At 56.6% G+C, this 25,514-nt stretch overlaps 1 protein-coding gene across 1 annotated transcript; it reads right to left on the reverse strand.

Annotated features, from left to right (window-relative positions):
* On the reverse strand, positions 1–25,009 carry SSC5D (scavenger receptor cysteine rich family member with 5 domains). The gene is given in 15 exon segments (XM_004439199.3): positions 1–1,817; positions 1,819–2,476; positions 5,478–5,642; positions 14,463–14,630; positions 14,799–15,113; positions 15,191–15,799; positions 17,415–17,732; positions 19,497–19,673; positions 19,921–20,238; positions 22,199–22,507; positions 22,926–23,036; positions 23,252–23,371; positions 23,574–23,882; positions 24,230–24,256; positions 24,767–25,009. Coding segments are annotated over 15 exon segments (4,830 nt in total). The 5' UTR covers positions 24,792–25,009; the 3' UTR covers positions 1–616.
* Positions 25,010–25,514: the final 505 nt, after the last annotated feature.

Here is a 25,514-nt window from a genome sequence, read left to right on the forward strand (position 1 = left end):
TCATCTCCATCATCGCCATCATCATCTCCATCATCGCCATCATCATCACCATCACCACCCTTATCACCACCATGATCATCTTCATCACCATCATATCAACAGCACCATGATCATCTTCATCACCATGACCATCCTTACGATCACCATCATCATCACCATCATGACCATCACCACCATGATCTTCTTCACCATCATCTGCATTATCATCACCATCATGATCACTATCACCATCATCTTCATCACCATCATCACCATCATGATCACCACCATGATCAGCTTCCTCACCATCATCTCCATTACCATCACCATCAGGATCATCATCACTGTGATCTTTATCACCATCATCACCATCATCATCATCCTCACCATCATCATCTTCACCATCATAATCACCATCACCATCATGCTTATCACCATTATCACCATCTTCCTCACCATCATCCTCATCACCTTGCACTGTTCCTGTGGGATTCACAAATAGATCAATCTTGTGATTCCATCTCTCCAGGGTTCCCCTAGTCCCCCAGAAACGTCATTCACATCTTGTTTTTAATTAGATACTTTGGTTTTCCTTTTCTGTTGGGAGTGTCTTAAGCCCCTCAAAACCCAGATAGGGTCACACGTCTCCCCTCAGAGGCCTCTCTTCCTCCTCTGGGGTGGTGGTGGTTGTTGCAGCTGTGCTTGGGGGCCAGACCACCTCTGCCAGTCTCTTCACAACCTCACCCAGCTGCCCCAGACCCCGGGCAGCCTCCAAGAGCTGGTTCAGCCCCAGTCCCAGGGCCTGGCGCTCCTGCTGGTCCTGCTCCAGGGCCTGGGTCAGCCTCTGCAGCTGGCCACTCACGTCCCTCACAGCAGCCACTAGCTCTACTAGGGCAGGCGGCTCACAAGCCATGACCCTTACAGGTGGCACTGGGGCCACACATGGGCCAAGGGGGCCTGGGCTCTGACTAGGGGTTGGCCTGAGGGTGACGGGGTCAGAAGGAGGTTGATCCAAGGGGTGGGCCACGGGGGACAGGGGGAGGTCAGGGGTCATAGTGGGGTCTGAGGCTGAGTGTGGGGTCTGGCTAGGTGGAGGGGTTAGTTTGGGGCTCTGGCTTCTGGGTGATTTGAAGTCCTCAGTGGATGGTGTATCCATGCCTGGAGCTGGAGAGGACCTGAAGAGGCTGGACTCTGAGGCTGGAGAGGACTCTAGGTTCAACATCTGGGATGTGGAGGGGTGAGGGGCCCCCATGGAGGTCAACTGGGGGTGCAGGCTGGGTACTGTTGGTGCTGGAGTAGGAAAGGGAAGTTCTGTTCCCAAGGAAGTTAGAAGGGACTTGGTAGTGATCATAGGGGTTGAGGTGAGGTCAGGAGCCATGGTGGGCTGAGTAGTGATGGTGGAGTGAGGGGTCATGGCAGGGTAAGGGGTTGTGATGGGGTGAGGGGTTGTGGTGGGTTGAGCAGTGGTCGTGCGCTGAGAGGTCATGGTGGAGTAAGGGGTTGTGGCTGGGTGAGGGCTCGTGGTGGGGTGAGAGGTCATGGTGGAGTGAGGGGTCGTGGGAGAGTAAGGGGTTGTGATAGGGTGAGGGGTGGTGATAGGGTGAGGGGTGGTGGTGGGGTGAGGGGTGGTGGTGGGGGGAGGGGTCGTGGTGGGGAGAGGGATCGTGGTGGGGGGAGGGGTCGTGGGGGGGTGAGGGGTTGAGGGAGAATAAGGAGTGGTTGTGGGCTGAGGAGAGGTGGTGGGGTGAAGGGGTGTGGTGGAATAAGGGGTCGTGATGGGGTGAGAAGTCGTAGTGGGGTAAGAGATTATGGTGGAGTGAGGGGTTGTGGTGGGGAAGGGTGGTAGTAGAGTGAGAGATCGTGGTGGGGTGAGAGGTCACGGTGGAGTGAGGGGTCGTGGTGGAGTGAGAAGTCACAGTGGAGTGAGGGGTCGTGGTGGGGTGAGAGGTCATGGTGGAGTGAGGGGTCATGGTGGCGTGAAGGGTGGTAGTGGGGTGAGGACTTGTGGAGGCGTCTGGGGATCTGGAATGTTCTGGGACCGTGATGGGGTATGGAGTTGTGTCCCAGCCTGGGGTTGTGTCAGATTCTGGGGTCAGCTCTGAGGTAGGGGAAAGGTGAGTCACCACTGCTGGTGCAGAGGGATCAGAGGTCAGTTCTTTAGGCAAGGTGGGTGGTGTGGTGGCTGAGAGCTCAGGGGTCAGTGATGGAACCACGGTGGCCTCAGGGGCAGACAAAGTAAGGCCAGAGGTTGTCCGGGTGAGGTCAGAGTTCATCCAGGAGGCCGGGTCTGGGCTGGGTGGCAAAGTGTCAGGAGGGTGAGAGGTCACCTCCGGCGTTAACGCTGTGTCGGGGATGAGCAGTGGCGCCGAGTCGGAGGTCTGCGGCGGGCCCGGAGTCCCCGGCAGGGCGCGGGGAGCGGGGGAAGCGGCGGGGGCCGCTGTCCTGGGCGCCGTGGGCCGCAGCAGCCGGCGCTGGGGCCACAGCTTCCTCGCGGAACCTGGTGGAGGAAAGAGGGGCGGCGGCGGTCAGCTTGCCCCGCCCACCCCGCGGCCCGCCCCGCCCCCAGGGATGGGCTGACCAATGAGAAGGCGCAGAGCCTCGTGACGTCATGGTCGCCGGCAGACTTCACCCAGCCCTAGTGGAACCACCTCCCCGCCTCCTCCGATGTCTCCAGGCGCCACCTGGCGTCCTCCGCCGCGGGGGGATGCGAGGATGAGTGAACCCGGGAGAAGCGGGGATGTGGAGGGGTACCGGGGATGCGGGAGGGGGCCGAAACGTGGGGGCATGCAGGATGGTGGGGGCGGGGGAGGGTTTAGAGGGTGTGGAAGCGTCCGAGAGGATGCGGGTATGCGCGGAGGGGGATGTGCGCGCGCGGGGAGACGCAGGGATGAGGTGGGGTACCGGGGATGCGGGAGGGGGCGGATGGAGAGGGATGGGGGCGGATGCCGGAAGGTGCAGAAGCTGAGGGGGATGCAATAGGATGCGGAAGTGTGCGGGGTAGAGGGGAAGAGGGGGCGTGCTGGCGACTGCTGGAGGAAGCCCGGGCGCAGCGTGAGGATGCGGGAGGGTTCAGAAGAGGTATCTCTGTAATCTAGATAAATATTCTTATGCCATATTTTTAAACAATCAAAATTAATGCAAGATCCAAGATGAACAAAAAGTCAACATTTTAACCCAAAGTAGGATGGGGCAGAGCAAGAATTAGGGTGAGTCCAGAGAGGTGGGTCAGATCCTGCTTTTAGTTTAAATTTTGATATTTAGTTCATCGTGGATTTTTTTTGCATTACTTTTGATTTTCAGACGATTGCATTAAGATTTATCTACTTGATTACTGAGTGTTTTGGCGCTCCCTGAACTTTCGCGCCTGCATAGAGTGAGATGCCTCACCCTCTTGCTGGCTGTGCTTCCAGGTAAATGCGAATTTTAACCCCTTTTTATAAATGAGGGAAATCAGGCCAAGAGGGTAACTTGCCTGAGGTCACACAGACACAGTTCACACGTTGCGGGGCCAAGATTTGAACCCAAGTCCTTTGCATCCAGAGTCTAGGCCATTAAGTATCACTTTCTCAGTGATGGAAATGTTCTGGGCTGTCTAGCATGGTAGCCACTGGTCACATGTGGCTACTAAGCACTTGAAGTGTGGCTAGTTCAACTAAGGAACTGAATGTTTCCTTTTTAAAATTTTTGATTCATTTAAATTGAAATAGCCACCTGTGTTGGCAGCTACCATTTTGAATGGCACAGCTCTAGAGAATTCCACTTGTTCCTGGAGGGTCTTTGAGGCACATCCTGAAGAGCAGTTAAGTAAAGGGCTCCAGGCTGCCTGGCTTTAAATGCCAGCTCTGTCGCTTCCTAGCTGGGTGACCGTGGGCAAGCTACTTAGCTGCTTTGAATCTCAGTTTTTTTCCCCATCTACAAAGCATGGATGAACCACGACCTCCCTTGTGGAGTCGTCGTGAGGACTGGGGAGATCTTGTGTGTGCAGAGCACTTAGCACAATGCCTAGCATGTAATAAGCACTCTCATGGTTATTAATATTGTCATAATTGTTAACATCTGCCTCAATTTCTCTCATCTGTGAAATGGGCATAATTATAGCCCCTACATCAAAGAGCTCATGTAGAGTAATACATATAAAGTGCTTAGAATAGTGCCTGACACAGTATATTACTTGGAAAAGGTTAACTCTTTTTAGTTATTATTTCAAGAATCTCAGCTTAGTTAGCTATTGTAGGGGCTCAGATACCTACAGTGGTATTGATTTTTAACTTTTCAGATCCAAGGTTCAGAGAGCTAAGCTAATCATATTCCTCTGTAGGTTGTCATCAACAGTTCCTGCAATGTCTCCTCTTGTTTTATTTTAATTTTTCTCCTCTTTATCCCCAATCTGAATCCCCCTCATCCTCTCCCACAGGTATCACCACTAATGTATTTGACTTATGTCTTTAAGTATATGTGTGCCCTCAGACAATGTAGAATGCATATATGTGTATATGTTAGTATATAAGTGTATGTGTATTTTTGTCTTTGTGCTTTTAATTTTTGCAAATAACATTCTACTGGAAATCTCATTCTGTTTTTGATTTTTTCCCTCAACGTTATGTTGTTAATACCTATCCATGTTGCTGTGTAAACAGCTAGTCATTGCTTTAGCTACTGGAGAAAATTCCATCATGTGCACCCACTGCATTTCTCTTATTTGTTACCCTACTGTAGGACACTTAACTTGCCTCCAACTCCCTGATATTACAAGGTTCCAAAGAACATCCTCATATATGTTCCTTTATAAGCCTGTGCAAGGATTTCTCTGGAATATAGATCTAGGAGCAGGATGGTTGGGTCATAATTTATAATCATATTTAACTGCACTAAATACTGCTAGATTGTTTTTATCAAATTGCTATATCCAGTGGGGATGCCTATCGCCCCACATCCTCACCCACATTTGGTATTAGGTACCTTTCAAAATTTTTTTCATGCTTGTCATTGCTTTAACTTGAATTTTCTGATTCCTTATGAGTGTGAGCATTTCTTGTTGGCCATTTGGGCTTCCCCTTCTGTGAATCACCTGTTCATAACTTTTACCCATTCTCTTATAGGGTCTCCTGTTATTTTTGTATTGATTTGTCACAGTGACTTGCATGGTATAGGTTAGGGTTTCTCAACCTGGGCACTGTTGACATTTGGGGCTGGATGATTCTTTGTTGTGGGGGAGATATCCTGTCACACTATAGGATGTGTAACAACATCCCTGGCCTCTACCCATTAGGTGCCAGTAGACTCCCTGCTCCCAATCCTGACAATCCAAAACATCTTCAGATATTGCCAGTAGCCCCCAGTTGATGACCACTGGTGAAGATAATAACCCCTTGTTTTAGGATATATTTCTGTTGGGTCTTTCTAGGGTGAAAGTTGGGTCACCACTGGGAAATTTGGAGTCCATCTCTCTACCCACCACACAAACATCTTAGTCCCCTCATCCCAGCCAGGTGCCTCACCTGTGTCCCCACGGAGCCTTGGAGCTGGAGAGGGATGGCCTGGGCTCCTGGTGGTGCCAGTGGTGAGAGTGGGTCCAGGTGTGCCTGCAGTGGGGGTCTCCCTGGCCAGGGCCCCTCCTGAAAGCATGTCCCACGTCCGGGAAGGCTCACGATCATCCTTGTCACCTTGAGAGATACGGGAAGAACCGAGTCTCACTTCCCGTTGAATCTGACCCTCTGCTCCCACTGGGCCCCAGCTCGGGCCTTATCCTGTCACAGCTGGAGCATCACCCCATCTCCTCCCCGACCTCGCAGCTGCCTTGCCGATACAGTTGGGATGTTCTCAGCCACCAATACCAGAAACTAGGACTACACTAACTTATAAAATAAGGACGGTTATTATTTCAATTTCCTGAGGTCCCTGCCCCTGCTCATCCTTTATTTTTCCCCGGAAAAAAAAAAACCTATAATATCTTTATTACCGAACTACCTGGAACATTTCTATACTATTATTTTTCCTATGTTTTTTGACTGAATACACTTGGATAATCTCTACATGACAACAATTTTATATAACATATAAATTTATAATATACAATATGTATATATCACTTTATCTAAGGAGAAGAGAAAGACAAAGTCTTCAAGCTTGGTTGATCAAAAAACTTATTTTAACAATAGCTTTGTTGAGATATAATTCACATACCTTAAATTCACCTACTTAAAGCGTACAGTTCAGTGGTTGTTAGTCTAGTCACAAGGTTGTGAGACCCTCACCACAATCAAAGTTGAGAAGGTTTTCATCACTGCAACAAGAAAGCCTGTACCCATTACCCTGTCATTCTTACTCACCGGAATCGTCTCCCCAACTTCCTCTGTGACTGTGTCCCCCACGCTGACCCTAGAGGCCTCTTTCTTACACAGAGACCTGCCCCTGCCCGTGCCTGCCCTCCACCTCTCCACGGGTCCCCACTGCCTGCAGCACAAAGTCCACGTCCCTCATCTTCCATCATAACCTGCCCCTGCCCGCCTCTCCAGCCCCACCTGACCACGTCTGCTTCCACATAACCCGCTGCTCCCGTCGGACCCCTCACCTTGAGGCGTTCCCATCCAGCCCCTGCACACCTTGGAGCCTTTGCCCATGCTGTTACCCCCGCTGGGAATTCCCTGCCCTTCCATTTGCCATGCACGTGAGCCCGCTAAGACATTTCCCCACTCCGCACACAAAACTAGGCAGAAGGACGGTGTCCCAGCCACCAGGCATGTTTGACACGGTCACTTTGAGCTCTGTAGCTAGCCGTCCCAACTGCAGAAATTCCTTGCCCCGTCACCTGCTAACATATTACCTGCTAAGTGAACAAGGCTCAGTTTTCGCCCTGACGCCTGGCACTGCGGACACCCCGGTGGGCGCCTTCATATACTAACCGTTCTTAATTTAATACCTTTCCCATGCCTGTTAAATCCCTTAACAGGATAACTATGAAATCTCACCCAATGGCCATATTCTTTAGGAATTTAAAAACCATTAGCAGCACTATTAATTAAAAAATAAAAAAAGGAAAAAAGCCTAGAGGAAAAAGCCCATTAGCGGTGAATCACTCAAGATTTCTTTCCCAGACGCCGGGTTTTAGGAGGACTCCGTCAAGAACCCAAATCGAAGCTGTCTTCCTGTTAAGATGCCAGCCCACCGACTGCGGGCACACTCCTGGGGTCTGTGTGTGCTCCAGATGGGCTCTGGGATATGGCCACATGCTCGTGGTCCAGTGGTGTGGGATCGATTCGATTTTTGCACTAAAATATACATTTTTTAAAAAGAGAAGCAGCAGCGCAGAGTTACAGCCCCTGTGAGGTCCAATCACATCCCTTCTCTTCGTCAGCGGGAGCGGCTGCCTGAAATTCAGCTTATCATTCCCAAGCGTGTTTCACACCTTAACTACACAGTAGGTAGGGCTCCCTGGCGCCATGCTGTATCCCCACGCGTGGCTCGCTACACCTAGTTTAAGACCGTGTGCGTGGACGTATACACCACATACATCCTTTCACAGCGTGCTCTTTGGCTGTCCCTTCCTAGCTGGGTGAGCAAGTCACGTTTAACTTCCCCATGACTCAGTTTCCTCACCTGTAAAATGGGTATCATGATGGCATCTACTCTATGGGGTCGCAGGGCCTGGCACATGATAAGCTACTCTTTGAATTAAAGACATACAACTCTAGTTCCTTCTTTTTGACCTCCGTATAATATTCTACCATTGGAATATACAACCGTTCATTTATCTATGCCCCTGTTGACAGGTGGTTAGCCTGTTGCCAATGTTTTGCTGTACAAATACGGCAGTAGTGAATTCCTTGTACCTGTGTCCTCAGGCTCCTGAGCAAGAATCACTCAACACCTAACGCGTGGAACTGCTGTGTGGAAGGCAGCCGCATCTCCCTAGATGTTGTCAAGCTGCCCTCCTAAGTGGGTGCAGAGTCTCACGCCCACGTTTATCCTTGGTGCTGTCAGGCAGTTTAATTTGTGGCATTCTCTTGGGGAGACAGTGGGTGGAGAAGCTGCACTTGCACTACAGAGGAATAAACTGAAGCCCAGAGAGGGCAAGGAGCTTTCCCAAGATCACACAGCTAAGGGGCAGCATTAGGCTTCAGACCCAGGCAGGTCTACCTGGTTCTAAATGGGTCCAGATCTCCCGAATCCGACCCCACTCCTTCCCTGGTGGGCCTTTAGGATTTGATTCAAAGGCCATTCCCATCTCCCCCTCAATGAGGTCATGCCCTGCTCTCTGCCTCCTGGGTTTTTCAGAGCTAACTCTGTCATATGCTCCTTCCCAGTCTCCGTGGCAGGAGTGGTTAAAAGTGTGAATCCTGGGCCGGCCCCGTGGCTTAGCGGTTAAGTGCACGCACTCCGCTGCTGGCAGCCTGGGTTCGGATCCCGGGCGCGCACGGACGCACCACTTCTCCAGCCATGCTGAGGCCGCGTCCCACATACAGCAACTAGAAGGATGTGAAACTATGATGTACAACTATCTACTGGGGCTTTGGGGGAAAATAAATAAATAAAATCATTGAAAAAAAAAAAAAGTGTGAATCCTGGAGTCTGAATCCAAGCTCTGCCCTTTGCCATCCTGACCTCTCTGTGCCTCGATTTCCTTATCTGTAAGATGGGGGTAAGGAGAGAGCTCATCTCATGAGATTCCGTGGGGAGAAGTGAGTTAAACCCTGCGACGCACTCAGACGGCGCCTGGCACACGGAGAGTCTTCAATGAATAGTAGCGATTATCATTGTCATTATTGTCATCCAACCTCTCGATTTAATTTTCCCTTTAATCTTGGATCCCCTCCCCCCCGCGTGACCTCATGCAGCCATCACAGACAGCGATATCCCAGCTCCATGAGTCATCCGCCTTCCCCGCGGGGGCAGGAACTCCATTAGACACGGCTATCTCTCTGCACAGCCTCAGCCATTCCCACAGCTTCCGATTCCACCCCGTCCATTTATAGCTCAGCCCGGGAGCCCCTTGGAGCTCCAGGATCGAATAGCTAATGTCTGCGCCTGGGTGTGTCAAACGCGGCACCAACGGAGCTGTTACTATTTCCCCTCTGAATCCTGTGCGCCCCCCCCCCGCAGTGTTCCCCGATCCAGTAAAAGGCAGGTCCCCATCCCCTACCTCCCTCTCCTCACCCCTCATCCAACCCATCCCTCGACCCCATCAGCTCAACCCCCAGAATATAGGTTGAAGACATCTACTTCTCTCAGTCTACACTGCCACCCTGGTGGAGGCCACTGTCACCTCTCCATGCACCTCCAGGTCTCCCTGCCTGCACTCTTGCTCCTATATTTGTACCCCATGCAACAGCCTGATGGACTGCTTTGAAAATGCACACGTAGGGGCCATCCCAGTGGCATAGTGGTTAAGTGCGCGTGCTCCACTGCGGCGGCCCGGGGTTTGGATCCCAGGCGCGCACCGACGCACCGCCTGTCAGGCCATGCTGTAGTGGTGTCCCATATAAAGTGGAGGAAGAAGGGCATAGATGTTAGCCAAGGGCCAGTCTTCCTCAGCAAAAAAAAAAAAAAAAAAAAGATGAGCATTGGTGACAGATGTTAGCTCAGGGCTGATCTTCCTCACACACACAAAAAAAATGCACATGTGAGCATGTCCTCCCTTGCTTAAAATGCTCCACCCAGAGCCTCTCACTGCATGTAGAATAAAACTCAAACTCTGGCTTCACCTCCCAGGACTCTCCCCTGCCTGGCTCACTCCACTGCAGCCCCACGGGTATCCCTGCCATTCTCCCAATGTCCCACCACAGGGCCTTTGCACGTGCTGCTGACCCTCTGCCTGGACTGCTCCTTTAGCTCCCTCCAGGCTCCCCATCACAGCAGACATCTTTACAACAGACCACAGATCTCAGCCCCTGCCACCATTCCCATCAACCACTCCACTTCAGCCCCACTCACCTCGCTGCTGTTTCTTGAACCAGCTAAGCACATTCCCATTTCAGGGCCTTTCCATAGGCTGTTCCCTCTGTATGGAACACTCTCCAACCAGACATTTGCATGGCTTTCTCCCTCTCTCCTCCTTGGGGTCATCACTTAAATGGCACTTTCTTAGGAAGGTGTCTCTTGACCATCCTGTTTTAAATTGCAACTCTCAGTCTCCTTTTCCCCCTCCCTTGCTCTGCTCATCACCGCTATGCTCCTGGGGGTTAGTACTCATGCCTGCCACACAGCAGGCATTTGACAAACAAATTAATGTCTGTGACTCCAAATTCTATCATCTGGGCAACCTCAAATGTTGCTTCAATGAACTGGAAAGTGAAAATGCAGACTTCAAAAGCCTCCAGCTTCATCTCCTTTACTCTCTCTCTAGACTTACTCTGGCCTCTCACTCATTCATTCATTCATTCATCCAACAAATGTGTAAAAAGTCTCTACTGAGCCTCAACAACACAGATCCTGTGGTAGACAGAATAATGCTACCCCAATGATGTCCATGCCCTAAACCCCAGAACCTGTAAATATGCTGCCTTATGTGGCAAAAGGGATTTTGCAGATGTGATTAAGCGTCCAGACTTTGAGGTGAAGCGATTATCCTGTATTAATCCAAGTGGGCCCAATCTAATCACACAAATCCTTAAAATTAGAGAACTTTTCCCAGCTGTAGTGACAGAGAAAGATGTGAAGACAGAAGAAAGGTCAGAGAGACGCAATGTTGCTGGCTTTGAAGATGGAGGAAGGGGCCATGAGCCAAGGAATGTGGGAGCCTCTAGGAGCTGGAAAAGGTAGGGGAACGGATTTTCCCCGAAAGCCTCCAGAAGGAACACAGCCCTGCAGACACCTTGATTTTAGCCCAGCGAGACCCCTGTCAGACTTCTGACCTACAGAACTGCAAAATAGTAAGTCTGTGTTGTTTAAGCCACTACTCACATGGCGATGTGTTACGGCAGCAATAGAGACTGATATAGCTAAACAAATGATAGAGCTAAAAGGCTAGCGGAGATGACAATGCCCTAGACTGGCAATGCAATTTTCTCAACTCCACCTCCGCTCCTGTGAGAATCCCCTTCCTCCTGTTGTCTGCTGGTGAAATAATACCGTCTCCTCTGTGAGTTTTTTCCTGATTGCTCTACTAGAAATAATCACTCCCTCCCTGGGATTCTGCAGCTGTTGTTCATTTACGGTAAATAACTCTAACAACCAATGTTTTGCGGTTTTAAACAATTTCACACATGTTTTCCTCAGTGGATTGGGACCTGAGGTCACCCAGCTAGTTCTAATCCCGGTGGAGCCACGACTGGAACCCAGCGAACTCGACGCCAGAACACACACTTGTAATTACTTCAGTAATTCAATCATCTTTCCCAATCCACTGAGCAAAACTGAGCTAAAGCTGAACTTCTCTGAGCCTCATTCTTCCCCCACCTGAAGCAAGGGCGTAACGATAGGACCCATGTCACCCAGTTGTTGGAATCCTGCGTGCCTAGCAGAGAGTGAGCTCACCTTGACTCATTCCGGGAACCCTGGAGCTCTGTTTTTTCCAGAGGAAGAAACTGAGGCTCAAAGAGGTGGAGTCATTTTTTCAAGGTCACCTAGCTAGTGAGGATAGGAAGTCACGTCTGTCATTCTCCCACTCCCCTCCCCGCCCCACCCCCGCCCGTCCTCCCAGTCCTCCCGTTATTGAGGTTGTATATGTGACTGTCCCGAGATTTCCCTCGCTCGGTTTGTAGCTGTGCGCTTATCTGTGCTCCTGTACTGCCTTGTCCCCTCACCAGGAAGGGACTCCCCGAGAGCGGGGCCCGGCTGCCCTCAGAGCTGCCCGTGCCCAGCATCTGACGGTCTCCGCCACGAGGGGGCGCTACGGGATAGGGAGGCAGCGCCGGGTTGCGAGAACAAAGGCTCTGGAATGCTGGCTACACTGCACCGAGCAGCATCACCTCTGCAAACTGGGTCGGATGAGCCCTAACTCACAGTTTGGGTCCCCCACCCCAGCCAAAATCGCGGCGCCTCCAGGGCCTCTCCCCACCCTCCCGTTCCCACGGCGGGAGTGCAAGCCCCGGGACAGGAAGCCGTGCGCGCTTCTCCCGGCTTTCATTGCTACGGGCGTGGGCCAGCCGGCCAATCAGGAGGCGCAGCGCGCTGTGACGTCACAAAGCGCGAGGCCGATTGACGCCTGCCCCTCCCGCCCCTCCATCCTCCACCCCGCCCCCTCCCCCGAGGCCGCGGAGTGCGCATGCGTGCTGAGCCTGAGCGCGCAAAAAAGGCGGGAAAGGGCGCGAGGGGCGGGCTGGTGCTGAGGGGGCACGGAGGGGGCGCGCCTCTCTGGAGGGGATGGGCACAGGGGCATGGGGTGACAGCACACCCCGGACATGCGGGGGGTAGAGGGAAACACGGAGACTGGAGGGAGAGGGCCGGGAGAGGCACAGCGGGTGCGACAGGCGGAGAGGGAGCAGAACTGGCGACGCCTGCGGGAGGGAGCGGGTGGGACGTGAGAGGAAGGGCCGGGGCCACCCTGCGAGACGGGGGCGGGGAAGGAGGGCGCGAGGGGGCCGGGAGAGCGCAGGGCGGGCTGGGGGCTCCGAGAAGGGCAGTGGCAGAGAGAAGGGGAGAGGGAGAGCGGCTGTGAGGGTGGCGTGGGGAGGAGAGAAGGGAGACGAGGAGTGAAGGAAACAGGAGGGGGCAGAGACAGGCCACGATGACAGACAGCGACCGTGGGAGAGCCGGCTCCAGGGGGAGAGGAAAACGAGAAGGACGGAGAGAAAGGCTGACCGTGCATCTACGGAGTGCCAGGGGTGGGGAGGGCGAGACAGCAACAGTGAGAGGAAAAAGAAAAAGACACTCAGAGGGGAAAGAGAGAGAGTGACCATGAAACGTCAACATGGAGTGAGGAATAGAGACCAGGAGGGTGGGCAAAGGGCAGTGACGGAGAGAAAGAGTGAGCCACGGCGTGAGGAAGAGGGCAGAGGAGGACGGAGAGACGTGAGCCTCGGTGCAGGAGGGGACGGGATGACACACAAACACACACACAGATAGACACACACACAGAGACACACAGACGCGCACACAGACACACATAGACTGACTCATAGATACACACAAAGAGGCACAGACACACACACACAGACACATAGACAGACACAGAGACACACACAGACTCATAGACACACACAGAGACAGACACACACATAGACACACACAGATACAGAGACATACACACACAGAGACACAAACACAGACACACACATAGACAGACTCATAGATACACCCAAAGACACACATAGACAGAGACACAGACACACACATAGACACACAGACACAGAGACACACACACAGACATAGACACACACATAGACACACACAGACTCATAGATACACACAGAGACAGACACACACATAGACACATACAGAGACACACACACTCAGACACACACAGAGACACAAACACAGACACACACACATAGACTCATAGATACACACAGAGACAGACACACACATAGACACACACATACAGAGACACACACACTCATAGACACACACAGAGAGAGACACAAACACAGACACACACACATAGACAGACTCATAGATACACACAGAGATAGACACACACATAGACACACACATACAGAGACACACACACTCATAGACACAGACAGAGACACAAACACAGACACACACACATAGACAGACTCATAGATACACCCAAAGACAGACACACATAGACAGAGAGACACACATAGACACACAGACACAGAGACACACACAGACACACACATAGACAGACACATAGACACACAGAGACACAGAGAACACACAGACACGCGGGCGCACAGGCACTTGAAGAAGGCAGGGCAGAGAAACTGGCAAGAGAACGCTCAGGCAGCAACAACATGGGGCTGAGGCGGGCAAGGCCCCGGGGGGGGCGGCAGAGATGGAAGGAGAGAGGTGACAGCAAGACAGGGGCCACGGAGCAGAGGGGGACAGAGCCGTGGGGCTGGAAGCTGCCCTGCTGGCCAGGGGAAGGGGGTCAGGCTGGGGACAGGCAGGAAACAGATGGGTTAGGGAGAGAACCCTCAATCCATGGGTCCCCACCCCACCTCTGAGCTGTAGCCCAACGCAGACCAGAGCATGCGCTGTGAAAACCGGTTTGAAGGAGCTCGGGTGGGGTGACCACATAGTGACAGGGTGGACCTCAGCCCGGGGGGTAGGGGGATTTCCTCTGGATCGAGGGGCACAGGCTCGTGTATCACGGCCGATTCCTGGAGGCCCCACTGGGTTTGTGGGAGGACCGTGGGCTCAGGCTTTGTGGAGCCTGGTCTGATTCTCAGAGATGCACAGGGGTCTCCTCTAGGATCTGGAGGAGAGTGTTGCAGTAGAGCCCAAGGAAGGAACGTTTTTAGGGTCTCTGGAGCCGAGGAAAACCTGTCCAGGTCTCTGAGACCCAGGCTGGCTCATTTAGGAGGGTCTTTCCGGAAGCCCTGCAGGGAACCCCTCCCCACCCTAGCCACACGCCTCACCTGTGCCCGGAAGGCACCTGGTTGCTGGGGAGGAGGCCCCTGGCCTCCCGGTGCTGCCCGAGGAGAGAGCGTGTCCAGGTGGCCCTGCAGCGGTGGTCCCCTTGGCCAGGTCCTCTCCCGAGGTGGGGTCCCAGGTCCAGGCGGGATAATCCTCCTCGTCTGCGTAGCCTTGGGAGAAGTTGGGGGAGGGTTGAGCCCCATGCCCCCGTTTCTGTCCCCTCTCAGAGGTCCTTGCTGCTACTCCCAGCTCCCCTTCCAGAACCTCTGGAGCGACTCTGGGTCCCCCCACCGCCCAACTCCATGCCCCTGCCCACCAGCCCCGGCTGTCCCAGGTACCAGTGCAGGTGAGCCCCACGTCCTCCTCGTGGTCACAGTTGTGCTGTCCCCATGCCTTGGCAGGGCAGTCACTCAGTGAGGTCTCGCTTCCCTTGCAGCCCACGTCATCCAGCCAGATGGGCCCGGTCCCGGGGCCGTAGTGGGTTTTGCCCACTCGGGGCCGGACCCTTCCACAGCCCAGCTCCCAGCAGGCCACGGTGCTGTCCCGCAGGTCCCAGTTGTCATCACACACTGTTCCCCAGCGTCCAGCATGCCACACCTCCAGCCGGCCGGCACACTGGTTGGGCCCATCGGCCAGACGAACCCGGAACGGGCCTGCAGCGGAAGGAAGGTCCCAGGTCAGGAGGGGTCAGCAGGGGTCGGCCTCGCCCCTTCACGTTCGGTCCACTCACCGGATCCCCCAGCCGTGCTCCCAGTGGGGGAGGGGGCTGGCTCTTTGGATGACTCTGGAGAACCTTCCGCTGGGATCTCGGCTGATGGCTCCATGGAGGCCTGAGGGATTCGCTTGATGACGGCCTCAGAGGTCGTTTCTCGGGGGCTTTGAGTGGTTGGCGTGGCCACGGTCTTAGAGGTCCGTTCTCGGGGGGTCCGGGGAGTCCGCGTGGCAGTAGTGTGTGAGGTCGGCCTGTGGGGGGCCTCAGTGGTGAGCCTTGTGGTGAACTCGGAGGGTGGTCTTCGGGAGGCCTCAGCGGTCAGGGTTGTGGTGGTCCGTGAGGTCTGGTCGGGGGGCATCTGGGTGCCCAGGGCCCTGGCGTATTTAGTGGTTGGCATCACAGGGGGCTGAGTGGTGGGTCTCTTTGCAGTTTTGGTCACCCACTTCTTCGTGCTCTTGGGCACTTTCCCAGGGGCCTTGGTGGCGGTCTTCTCGGGGACACTGGGGGTCAGCCTCGCGGAGGGCTTGGTGGCCAGCTCCCCTGGGGGCCAGGCATCCGGGTCTCTACCCAGGCCAGGGATCCAGCTCCAACTGAAGGGGTCTGAAATGGAGTCCAGGCCGGGGGTCCCTGGAAGGTGAGAGAGGAGGACAGGGAAGATGGCAGACACCGTGATGCCAGGCTCGTCCATCCAGGCCCCACCTCTCTCATGGCCCCTCCACAGTCAGTCATCAAGTTCCCATTCGTTCATTCGTCATTCATTCATTCATGTCACTAACATTTATGGAGCATCTCCTGTGAGCCAGGCGCTGTGGCAGACTCGGGATACTGTGGTCCACCCAACCAGACACTGTCCCCTGCCTTCTGGTCACTTACAATCGTGATGGGACCGACCCCCTTCGCCCCTGTCACACCCAACCTGTCCTCTCAGTCTCCCCCGCTGCGGCCTCGCTTCCTGTACCTTCTGACGGGTCTCCCTTCCTCCCCGTCCAGCTCTCACCCACCACCAGAGTGGTACGAGGTCACTCCCCAGCTTAAAACCCTTCTGTGGCTCCCATGGCCCTCGGAGGAGAGGGAAAGGGGGGAGGGCCTCAGCTTCAGGCAGAATGGACGACTCCATCCTTCACGCCACCACTGTCCAGCTCACAGCTGTCTGATGAGCACACGTGTGCAGGAAAGGGTTAACCTTGCCCAAAGAAAGGCTTGGCCCTTTGCCCCTGGCTCCTGGGGGTAACCTCGAAGCCCTTGGAATGTCCTGCTCGATAAGAGCGTTTTTTCCCTGGGGCCCCAGGGCCACCCAGGCAGTCTGTGCTCACGATGTGATTTATGGACAGCCACGAGGCAGGCAGCCACGTCTCATGACAGACCGAACTCCTATAAAATCTGGACACCAACGCTGGCAGGGCTTCCCTGGCTGGCAACACAGCCTGTGTGTCCTCACGTGTCGCGGCTGGCAGAATTAAGTGCCGTCTGCGCGACTCCCTGGGAGAGGACGGCTGGAAGCTCCAGGCGGGTCTCCTGGCCCTGCCCCTGTGCCTCTCCCCTGGGCCGATTGTAATCTGTGTCCTTTTGCTGCCATAAACCATAATCCTGAGTATGACAGCTTTTGTGATTTTTGTGAGGCCTTCTAGGACATTATGGAACCTGAGGGTGGTTGTGGGGACCTCCCAAATTATAAAGTGTCCCGCGGGCTTGCAACAATTTGTGGGTGCGTCCCTTTCCCTCGGAAGCTGTGGGCTTCCCAAAGGCCAGGGCCCGGTGCATTAAATTCTGAGGACCCAGCACCTAGCTCAGTGGCTGGTATTCGGTCAATGTTGGCAAATGAACGGCAAACGCAATGCCTGGGTTTTTTGCCGCTGGCCCTCACTTTGGCTTCTCTCCATCTCCCGGTGCCGCTACAGCTATTTCCTTTCATCTTGGGGAGGACCAAGCTCCTTTCTGTGTGGGAGACTTGCTTGATTCTTGGGAGGAGGGGGACGAGAAAGAATCCCAGCTCTGCCACGTAGTTGCTGTGTGACCTTGGGCAAGTTACCTAACCTCTCTGTGTCTCAGCGTCTCCATCCGTAAAAGAGGCATAACATCCACCAAACTGGACTTATTGTGAGGAGTGAATGTGGTCACATGTATGAAAACACACAGCCCAGGGCAGGGGCTGAGGAGGCGGGCACTCAGTAGACATTAGGGCAGACGTTAGCTCCCTCCAGGAAGCCCTCCCGGGGCCAGCGGGTGGTGAGGGCCTCCTTACCTGTGCAGGCAACTCCAACATCCTCATTGTGAGCGCAGTTGTGCTTCCCCCAGGGAGCGGCGGGGCACTGGAAGAGCGAAGCCTCGGTGCCCACACACCCCACGTCGTCCAGCCAGATGGGGCCGGCACCCCAGCCGAAGCGGCCAGCCGTGGGGTCTGGCTGCCGAGGTCCACCGCAGCCCAGCTCCCGGCAGACCACGGCCGAGTCCCGCAGGTCCCAGCTGTCGTCACACACCGTCCCCCAGCGCCCGCCATGCCACACCTCCAGCCGGCCTGAGCACCTGCTGGGCCCGGCCACCAGGCGCAGCTGGGGGGACCCTGCGGGTGGAGAGACCCAGAGAATTAGAGAGTCGAGGAGGCTGCTCTGAGACTTCCTCCACCTTCCCTCCTCCTCCTTCGACTCATTCACCCATTGGTCCATCTGGGCTGTCCCCATTCATCCATCCTTCCTTCCCAGCAGCATTCATTGAGGCCTGCACCGCACCATCGTGTGCCTGAGGCACAGGGATAAAGAGAATGAGCACATGATCCAGAAATTCCACTCCAGGGATATACCCCAAATAACGTGAAAACAAGTATCCAAACAGATACTTCACAGCAAACGTTCACAGCAGCACTATTCACAGTAGGCAAAGGGCAGAAACGGCCTGACTGTCCACCGACAGATGACAGGATAAGCAAAAGGTGGTGTGCACGTACAATGGAATATTATTCAGCCTTGAAAAAGGAAGGAGATTCTGACACATGCCACAACATGGATGAACCTGGAGGACGTTATGCTCAGTGAAATAAGCTAGACACAAAAAGACCAATACTGGATGATTCTACTTCTACGAGGCACTAGAGGAGTCAGATTCACAGAGACGGACAGCAGAAGGGCGGGTGCCAGGGGCTGGGGAGTGGGGGTGGGAGTGTTTAATGGGTCTGGGGATCTGTTTGGGACAATGAAAAAGTTTTGGAGAAGGATGGTGGTGACGGCTGCATAACAACGTGCATGTACTTAATACCACTGAACTGTACACTTAAAATGGTTAAAATGATCGACTTTATGTTATTATATTTTACCACAATAAAAAAAAAAATAATGTGGGCTCTGGAACAAATTGCCTTCGCTTGAGTCCTGGCTTTTCCATTTTGTGGCTGTGGGGCCTCATTTGTAACATGGAGCCCAGACAGCCCCTGTGGGTAAGCGGAGGGAGAGGTACCCAAAGAGGACATGTTTGGGGGCTTGGAACAGCACCGCTCACATGCGGCCAGTGAGTGCTGCGCAAATGGCAGTCGTTGCTGTTATTACTATTATTACGATTCAGGAAAAGGGGGAAAAGGCCTCAGGAACCGTGATCGAGCTCCTACTTTTTTCAGCTTTTTCCAACCTTGAGGAGCCAGCTGTCTTAATGACGCCTTTTTATTTTCCGTATTTCTGAGGCTTTGACATCTGGGGGCCCTGCTGACTCTGCAGGGACTGCCCCTCCCAGAGTTCGCTAATTCCTAGAGATGGGGACTCCTGGAGTGTGCCTTCCGTCTGCAAACCAGCCAATCCAGATCCCACTGAAATGATTCAAACTAGCCCATCCCAAACCAGCCGATCCCAAGCCTGCCCACCGGGCCTCGCCGGTTCCTCCCACAGAAGCCACAATCAAGGCTCCTGCCCACGCTTTCCCCTCACTCCCTCTGCCTCCTGATCGGCCCTGGTGCCTCCCCAAGTGGCCGTGCGTCGGGTGGCGTGCTGTGCCCCCTCCTCTCGGGGACTGCAAGAAACCAACTATCTTTCCAACGACAGTCGTCTCCTGATCTGCTGGTCTCACCACACCTGAACAATAATAAAGCCTGTATTTTAAAACAACAGCCATCATCCATCCAGTCCTTTCGGTATCTGACAAGAGGAGGCAGCCTTCAAAATTATTCTTCATTTCAAGACGGTGACAGCAGAGCATTAAACCAAGCACGGCCCTTCTGAGCTTGGGGCTCTGTGCTCATGTCTTCACCCTTCTCTGCCCCCGATGAGAAAGAGCACCTGGGAGCCGACTGGGGGGAGGAAACAGGAGCTAAGACCCCATTTTCTTGGGAGCAGAATGGACTCACCAGCTTCAGGCCCAGGCTCCTGAGGGGCAGTAGGGGAGACTGGGGGCGGTAAAATGCCTGCTGTCCATGGGGCCTGGCTCACTGTGGGAGGCGGAGGCCCAGATGCCACCTTCCTGGGCGTCGAGCTGTTGCTGTCCACTGCGGGGGCCGTGGGAGGGACGTATCCCAGAGGCATACCTGTGGCAGGGGAAGAGGTGATCACCACGCACCACCGGACTGCCGGGCGGCTCGTGAACCCTACATCCCAGGATCCCGATGAAGGAGGAGGCTTCACGGAGGAGGAGAAGACGGGGCAAGTGGGCAGTTGGGTTGGAGAGAGGGCGAGGCACGTGGGATATATGTCCGGAAAATACACAGCCTCCACTTCTTGTGACTCCCCTCCAGGCTCCCCTCCGCCCCTCCCCCTCCCCCGTGTCCCCCTCACCGTCACACACGGCCCCAGCGTCCTCTCGGTGATGGCAGTCGTGCTGGCCCCAGGGCCGCGAGGGGCAGAATCGCAAGGCCGTCTCGTTTCCCCGACACCGAAGATCGTCCAGGAGGATGGGTCCAGCCCCCTCCCCAAAGAAGGCGCCTCCGGGGGCAGCCAGCGCACCCCCGCAGCCCAGCTCCCTGCAGGCCACGGCGGCATCGCGCAGGTCCCAGGCGTCATCACACACAGACCCCCAGCGCCCGCCGTGCCACACCTCCAGGCGGCCAGCACACCCGTGGGGGCCATCGGCCAGGCGCAGCCGGGGGGCCGGGCCTGGACAGGGGGAGAGGAAGGAGGAGAGACAGACAGGAAACTGCGATGGATGAGCAGGTATAAGCCGTACGCACAGGAAACCATGACGGAGGAGCAGGTATAAGCTATATGTAGGGGCGTGCTTTACTCACAGATGATACCGGAAAGCAGATATTCCGTCTTCAGTTTGCAAACGAGGAAAAGGCTCTGAGCTGGGGAGCCGCTCACCAAGAGTCCAACAGGCTTATCCAGCCCACCATGTCCCTGCCTCCCAGGGGCGAGCCTGGGAACCCTGGCCCTGATCCCTCCATCCACCTGCCGGGCCTGGCTCCCCAGCTGGGCTTCCCACTCCAGCTGCCTTCTCCAGTCCTGCGAAGCAGGGCTTCTCAACCTCAGCACTGCTGGCATCTCGGGACACATGACTCTTTGCTGGGGGGACGGTCCTGTCACTGTACCATGTCCAGCAGGATCCCTGGGCTCCACCCCAGATGCCAGGGGCACCCACAGTTGTGACAACCCAAAATGTCTCAAGGCGTTGCCCAATGTCCCCTGGGGTCCGGGGGGTGGGAAAATCACCCCCCAGTGAGAACCACTAGTCTAGATATTTGGTTTTAGGGTACATTTCTGCTAGGTCTTTCTGGGGTAACAGTTGGTTCATCATTGTGGAGTCCATCTGTCTATCCCTCCAGTGTAGGGTGGGCAAGATCGCCCCCATCACTGCCCTGGAGAAATGATCAGACCAGAGAGGGGCCCACACCAGGCATCCTCAGACACCTCAATGGGGCTCACTTCTCCCCAAGACTTAACCCTCTCCAGAGCCTCGACTCACCTCCCATGAGCTGGGCTCCACCTGCTTCCACCCCACAGCACACGGAGGGGCCCCCTCACTGCCCCCGGTCCACCGCTCTGTGCCCCAACCTGCGTCCTGTTGGTCTCCATCCCCCCAGGCCCCATGCTTCAGAGGCCCAGGAGGCCCTGCAGATCTGTGTGTGCAGTGGACGGGCCCAGCAGGGCAGGTTCTGGATCTGAGCTGCTAGCCCAATGACCTCGGGTCATCTGCTTTACCTCTCTGGGCCTCGTCTCTGCTTTTGTGAAGAGAAGGGCCGAGATCACCACCCCACAAGGTCGTCCAGGCGAGCGTGAGGCTCATAGATCGCCCAGCCCGGGGGAAGCAGCCAGCACGCGGCTTAGCACAGAGTAGGGACACAGGTGGACACCGTCTTCCTCTCCCCGCTTCCCATCCACTGACTGAAGCATTTCCTGCCCCTGCCAGGAACCGGGGGTGGGAGGCCTCCTGTCTGCCTGCAGCTCCTGTACTCCCCCACCCACACCTGGGGGCCACCCCTGCAGCCGCCCTGGGCCGGCTGTGTCTGGCAGCACAGCAACAGGATGTTCACGAGACCGAGAACTGGGTCTCTCAGCGGTGTCCTGCCAGACAGGGATGGTGCTTAAGAAATGTTCGAATGTTCGTGAAAGGACGGAGGGAAACAGGGAAGGAGGAAAGGAGGGAAGTAAGGTAGGATGTAGGGGGGGAGGAAGGAAGGGAGGAAGGAGGAAGGAAGGAAGGAAGAAGGAGGGTGGAAGGAGGGAAGAAGGAGGGAGGAAGGAGGGAGGAAGGAAGGAGATGGGGAAGGAAGGAAGGAAGAAGGAGGGAAGAAGGAAGGAGGAAGGAGGGAGGAAGGAGGAAGGAAGGAGGGAAGAAGGAGGGTGGAAGGAAGGAAGAAGGAGGGAGGAAGAAGGGAGGAAGGAGGGAGGAAGGAGGGAGGAAGGAGGGAGGAAGGAGGGAAGAAGGAGGGTGGAAGGAGGCAGGAAGGAGGGAGGAAGGAGGGAGAGGGGGGAAGGGGGGAAAGAAGCAAGGAGGGAGGAAGGGGGACTAGAGAGCTCTGGGAAGCCGCGTGGTGACCAGCGAGTGGCGAGGGCAGACCTGGGCCGAGCCCTGCGCAGCTCCCGGGGGGGCGTCTGGGAAGGCAGGAGGACATACCGGTGCAGACCAGCCCTGCATCCTCGCTGTGGTCACAGTTGCTCCGGCCCCAGGGGCTTCGGGGACAGTCCCGCAGGGCCTGCTCTCCGCCTGCGCATCCTAAGTCATCCATCCACACGGGCCCGGAGCCTGGGCCGAATCTGGCCCCTCCAGGGGCAGCCAGCGCCCCGCCACAGCCCAGCTCCCGGCAGGCCACGGCGGCGTCGCGCAGGTCCCATCCGTCGTCGCACACGGTCCCCCAGCGCCCGCCGTGCCACACCTCCAGCCGGCCCGAGCACCCGTGGGGGCCGGAGACCACGCGCAGCCGCTCTGGGGGGACGGGCAGGGAGGGAGAGGGACAGCGAGAGGCCTGGTGACGGCAGCTGGGGATAAGTGGATGCAAATACCCCTCATTTGCCATCTGGGGAAACTGAGGCCTCGAGGGGGCAGTGGCCAGAGATCCGCCTGCCAGCCCGGTCGTTAACGGGAGAGGCTGGAACTGAGCAAGGCAGGGTGCCTGGGTCCCGGGAGAGGAGAACTGGGTCTCCTGACCTGGTGGGATGGGAAGAGAAGCCCGGGGGCCTGGGCCTGACTTTCTGACTCCCTGAGGAATTACATGCTCATTGAAGCCCTACCAGGGCCACAGGTTAAGAAGAGGGCACCCAGGGGGCCCCCCGGGTTGGGCCAGACTGGGCCTAGAGTCTCACCCTGTGCTGACGTGCAGAGACGAGGCCTGCAGGGGACTTACCCTGGCGGGGGGCTCCAGCAGTCAGCAAAGGGGCCCTGGTGGACTTGGCCTGCTTGGGCCGGGGGCTTTTCTTCCGGGAGCTGGTCTGGGGGCTCCCAGCTGGGCGAGGGGCTGGGAGAGGAGACAAAGGGGAGGGAGGTTGGGAGCCGCTCATCCTTCCTCCCACCGGGGCGGCCGGGCTGTGCTTCCCAAGGGAGCTGTGATGGGGACCCTCGGGGCTGCGGAGGAGAAGGAGCGTCTGTCTGTCCCCTGGGAGATCTCAGCGAAGACGGCCCCTCCCCCCACGGCTGAAACAAGGGAGAGGGCCCCGGGCAGGGTGGGCTCACCGTGGGTCACGGGGGGCTCCTCAGAGCTGGGGCTCAGCTCGCCAGCCAGCCCCAGCCAGGAGTCCCCATCCAGGATCGAAGGTGGATCGTCCCTGTCCCTCCAGGTGGCCACACGCTGACCTGGGGGAGAGTGCAGAGTGATGGAGGGGGCGGGCCCCAGGAGAGAGGCAGGGGCTGGGACCCCTGGCAACGGTAACTCAGGGGTCCTGGAAGGAGACGCCTGGCTTTCGGGGGTGTCAGGGATTGGGAGTACCAGGACCCTCAGAGATCCTGAGCTGAGGACGAGGGGTCCCTGGGCTGTCTCTGAAGGAGTGCCCCTCACCTGCGCAGACGACGCCGGCGTCCTCCTCATGGGAGCAGATGTGGGCCTTCCAGCCCCGGTGGGGGCAGAGACCCAGCTGCCCCTCGCTACCCCGGCAGGCCAGCTCACTCAGCCACACAGGCCCCGCGCCCTCCCCGAAGAAGGCGCCTCCGGGGGCAGCCAGCGCCCCCCCGCAGCCCAGCTCCCTGCAGGCCACGGCGGCGTCGCGCAGGTCCCATCCGTCGTCACACACGGTCCCCCAGCGCCCGCCGTGCCACACCTCCAGGCGGCCAGCGCACCCGTGGGGACCGTCGGCCAGACGCAGCCGCTCTAAGGGGATGGAGGAAAGGCTGTGACATCCCAGAGGCCGGGGGGGGGGGGTGGTGGCCAGGGGGAAGGCAGGGGTGGGGGGCTGTCCTGCACGGTACGACTGGGAGGCCAGCCGTCCTGGCCACTGGTGGGGACCTCAAGTTCTGGGTGCCCAGGAGAGCAGCGGTGAGAGACACTGGCCCCAGTAGGAAGCAGGAGATTGGCCGCCCAGTGGTTCTGGGAGGAGCAGCACCCGAGGTCATAGCCGGACAGGGGGTGGCCAGAGTCCCAGCAGAGGGCGAGGCCGGGCTTGGGATGGGCTTGGAGTGGGGCAAGGCCAAACAGAAGTAGTGTTCGGGGCCACTTACCAACAGCCTGGATCCCCATCAGAGCCGCTGGAAGGGAGGTTGGAGGGGTGGGACAGAGTGAGGGGCAGGCCCAAGGGGGTCCTTTCTCCAGGGCAGGCCCCTTGTCTTGAATACCCCGACACACACACACACACCACAGAATCCTCACATCTCTGAACCAGAAACCCCACCGCTGGGAAGCAGGACTCTGGGCCAAGGGCCAGGCAATATTCACGTCCTTGAGATGGTCAGATGCCCCAGGGCAGGACTGGGGGCTGGGCCCTTGGTGCCCAGGAGCCTGGCTAAAGGTCAAATGGTGGGTGACTCTCCACAGGTTCAGGGCTGGTGAGGGGGGCGGGGCGGGTCCTGGGGCTCTTAAAAGGGTGGGACTGGGCATGCAGAAGGCTGGCTCCCTGGGGAACCAGGCAGGCAGGGCCAGATGTCCCATATCCAAGCACCAGTGATGGGGCCCCGGAAGTCTGAGTCCCTGGAGTGGATGAGCTCAGGGGTCAGAGAGCAGGGCCCAGGCCCCTGAGTCCCCAAGAAGGGGTCACTCACCGAGGAGGCAGGCCAAGACCCTCATGTCTGCAGAGCCGGGGCAGGGATGGGGTGAAAGGGGACAGGAGCAGGAGAGGGGAGGAGGCAGCGGCCACCGGAGGAGGGAGGGAGGGTGGGAGGGAAGCGCCTTCCCGAGGCGCCCTGGACCCGGGGAGGAGCAGGCAGGGGCTGGATGCTTTGCCAGAAGGGAGAGAGGCTGCTGAGGAGGCAGCAGGGGACAGGAGGGGGCGGGGAGGGGGCTGGCCGGCGGCTGAGGCCTGGGGAGGAGGGGGGTGGCGGGCAGGAGGGAGGGTGTCCAACTGCAACCACCCACACGAGAGCCGGCCAGGCGCGCCGCTGCGCTTAAGAGATGCTCAGGGGACGGCAGGCTGCAGAGAAATGACCGGACACGGGTGCAAGTGAGGAGACAGCAAGGACCGGGTGCCCTCCCATCTGCTTCCTGTCTTGTCCAGGCAGGGAAGCGTGGTGGGACCAAGGTAGAGCGGATCCAGCATGGATTCAAATCAGCTGCTGGGGTTGGGGACCTGACACATCGGGCTAACGGTGCAGCAAGAGAGCTTGCAGCCAGACACCAGGAAGGACTTCCCAGATTGGGGCTTGAGACTGAGAAACCCCTCTCTCCATTCTCCCTAGTGGATTTGCATGCAGTCCCCAGACCCCCATCTGAGGGAGCAGTGGTTGAACTTACGTGTCCCCCCGGGAGGTGGGAGGACCAAGGATTGAGGCTTAGGTGGGGGAAGGGGGACTA

The sequence above is a fragment of the Ceratotherium simum genome, chromosome 33 (genome assembly GCF_057802395.1).
Source record: "Ceratotherium simum simum isolate JZ-2026a chromosome 33, ASM5780239v1, whole genome shotgun sequence".
In the NCBI taxonomy this organism is placed as follows: Eukaryota; Metazoa; Chordata; class Mammalia; order Perissodactyla; family Rhinocerotidae; genus Ceratotherium; species Ceratotherium simum.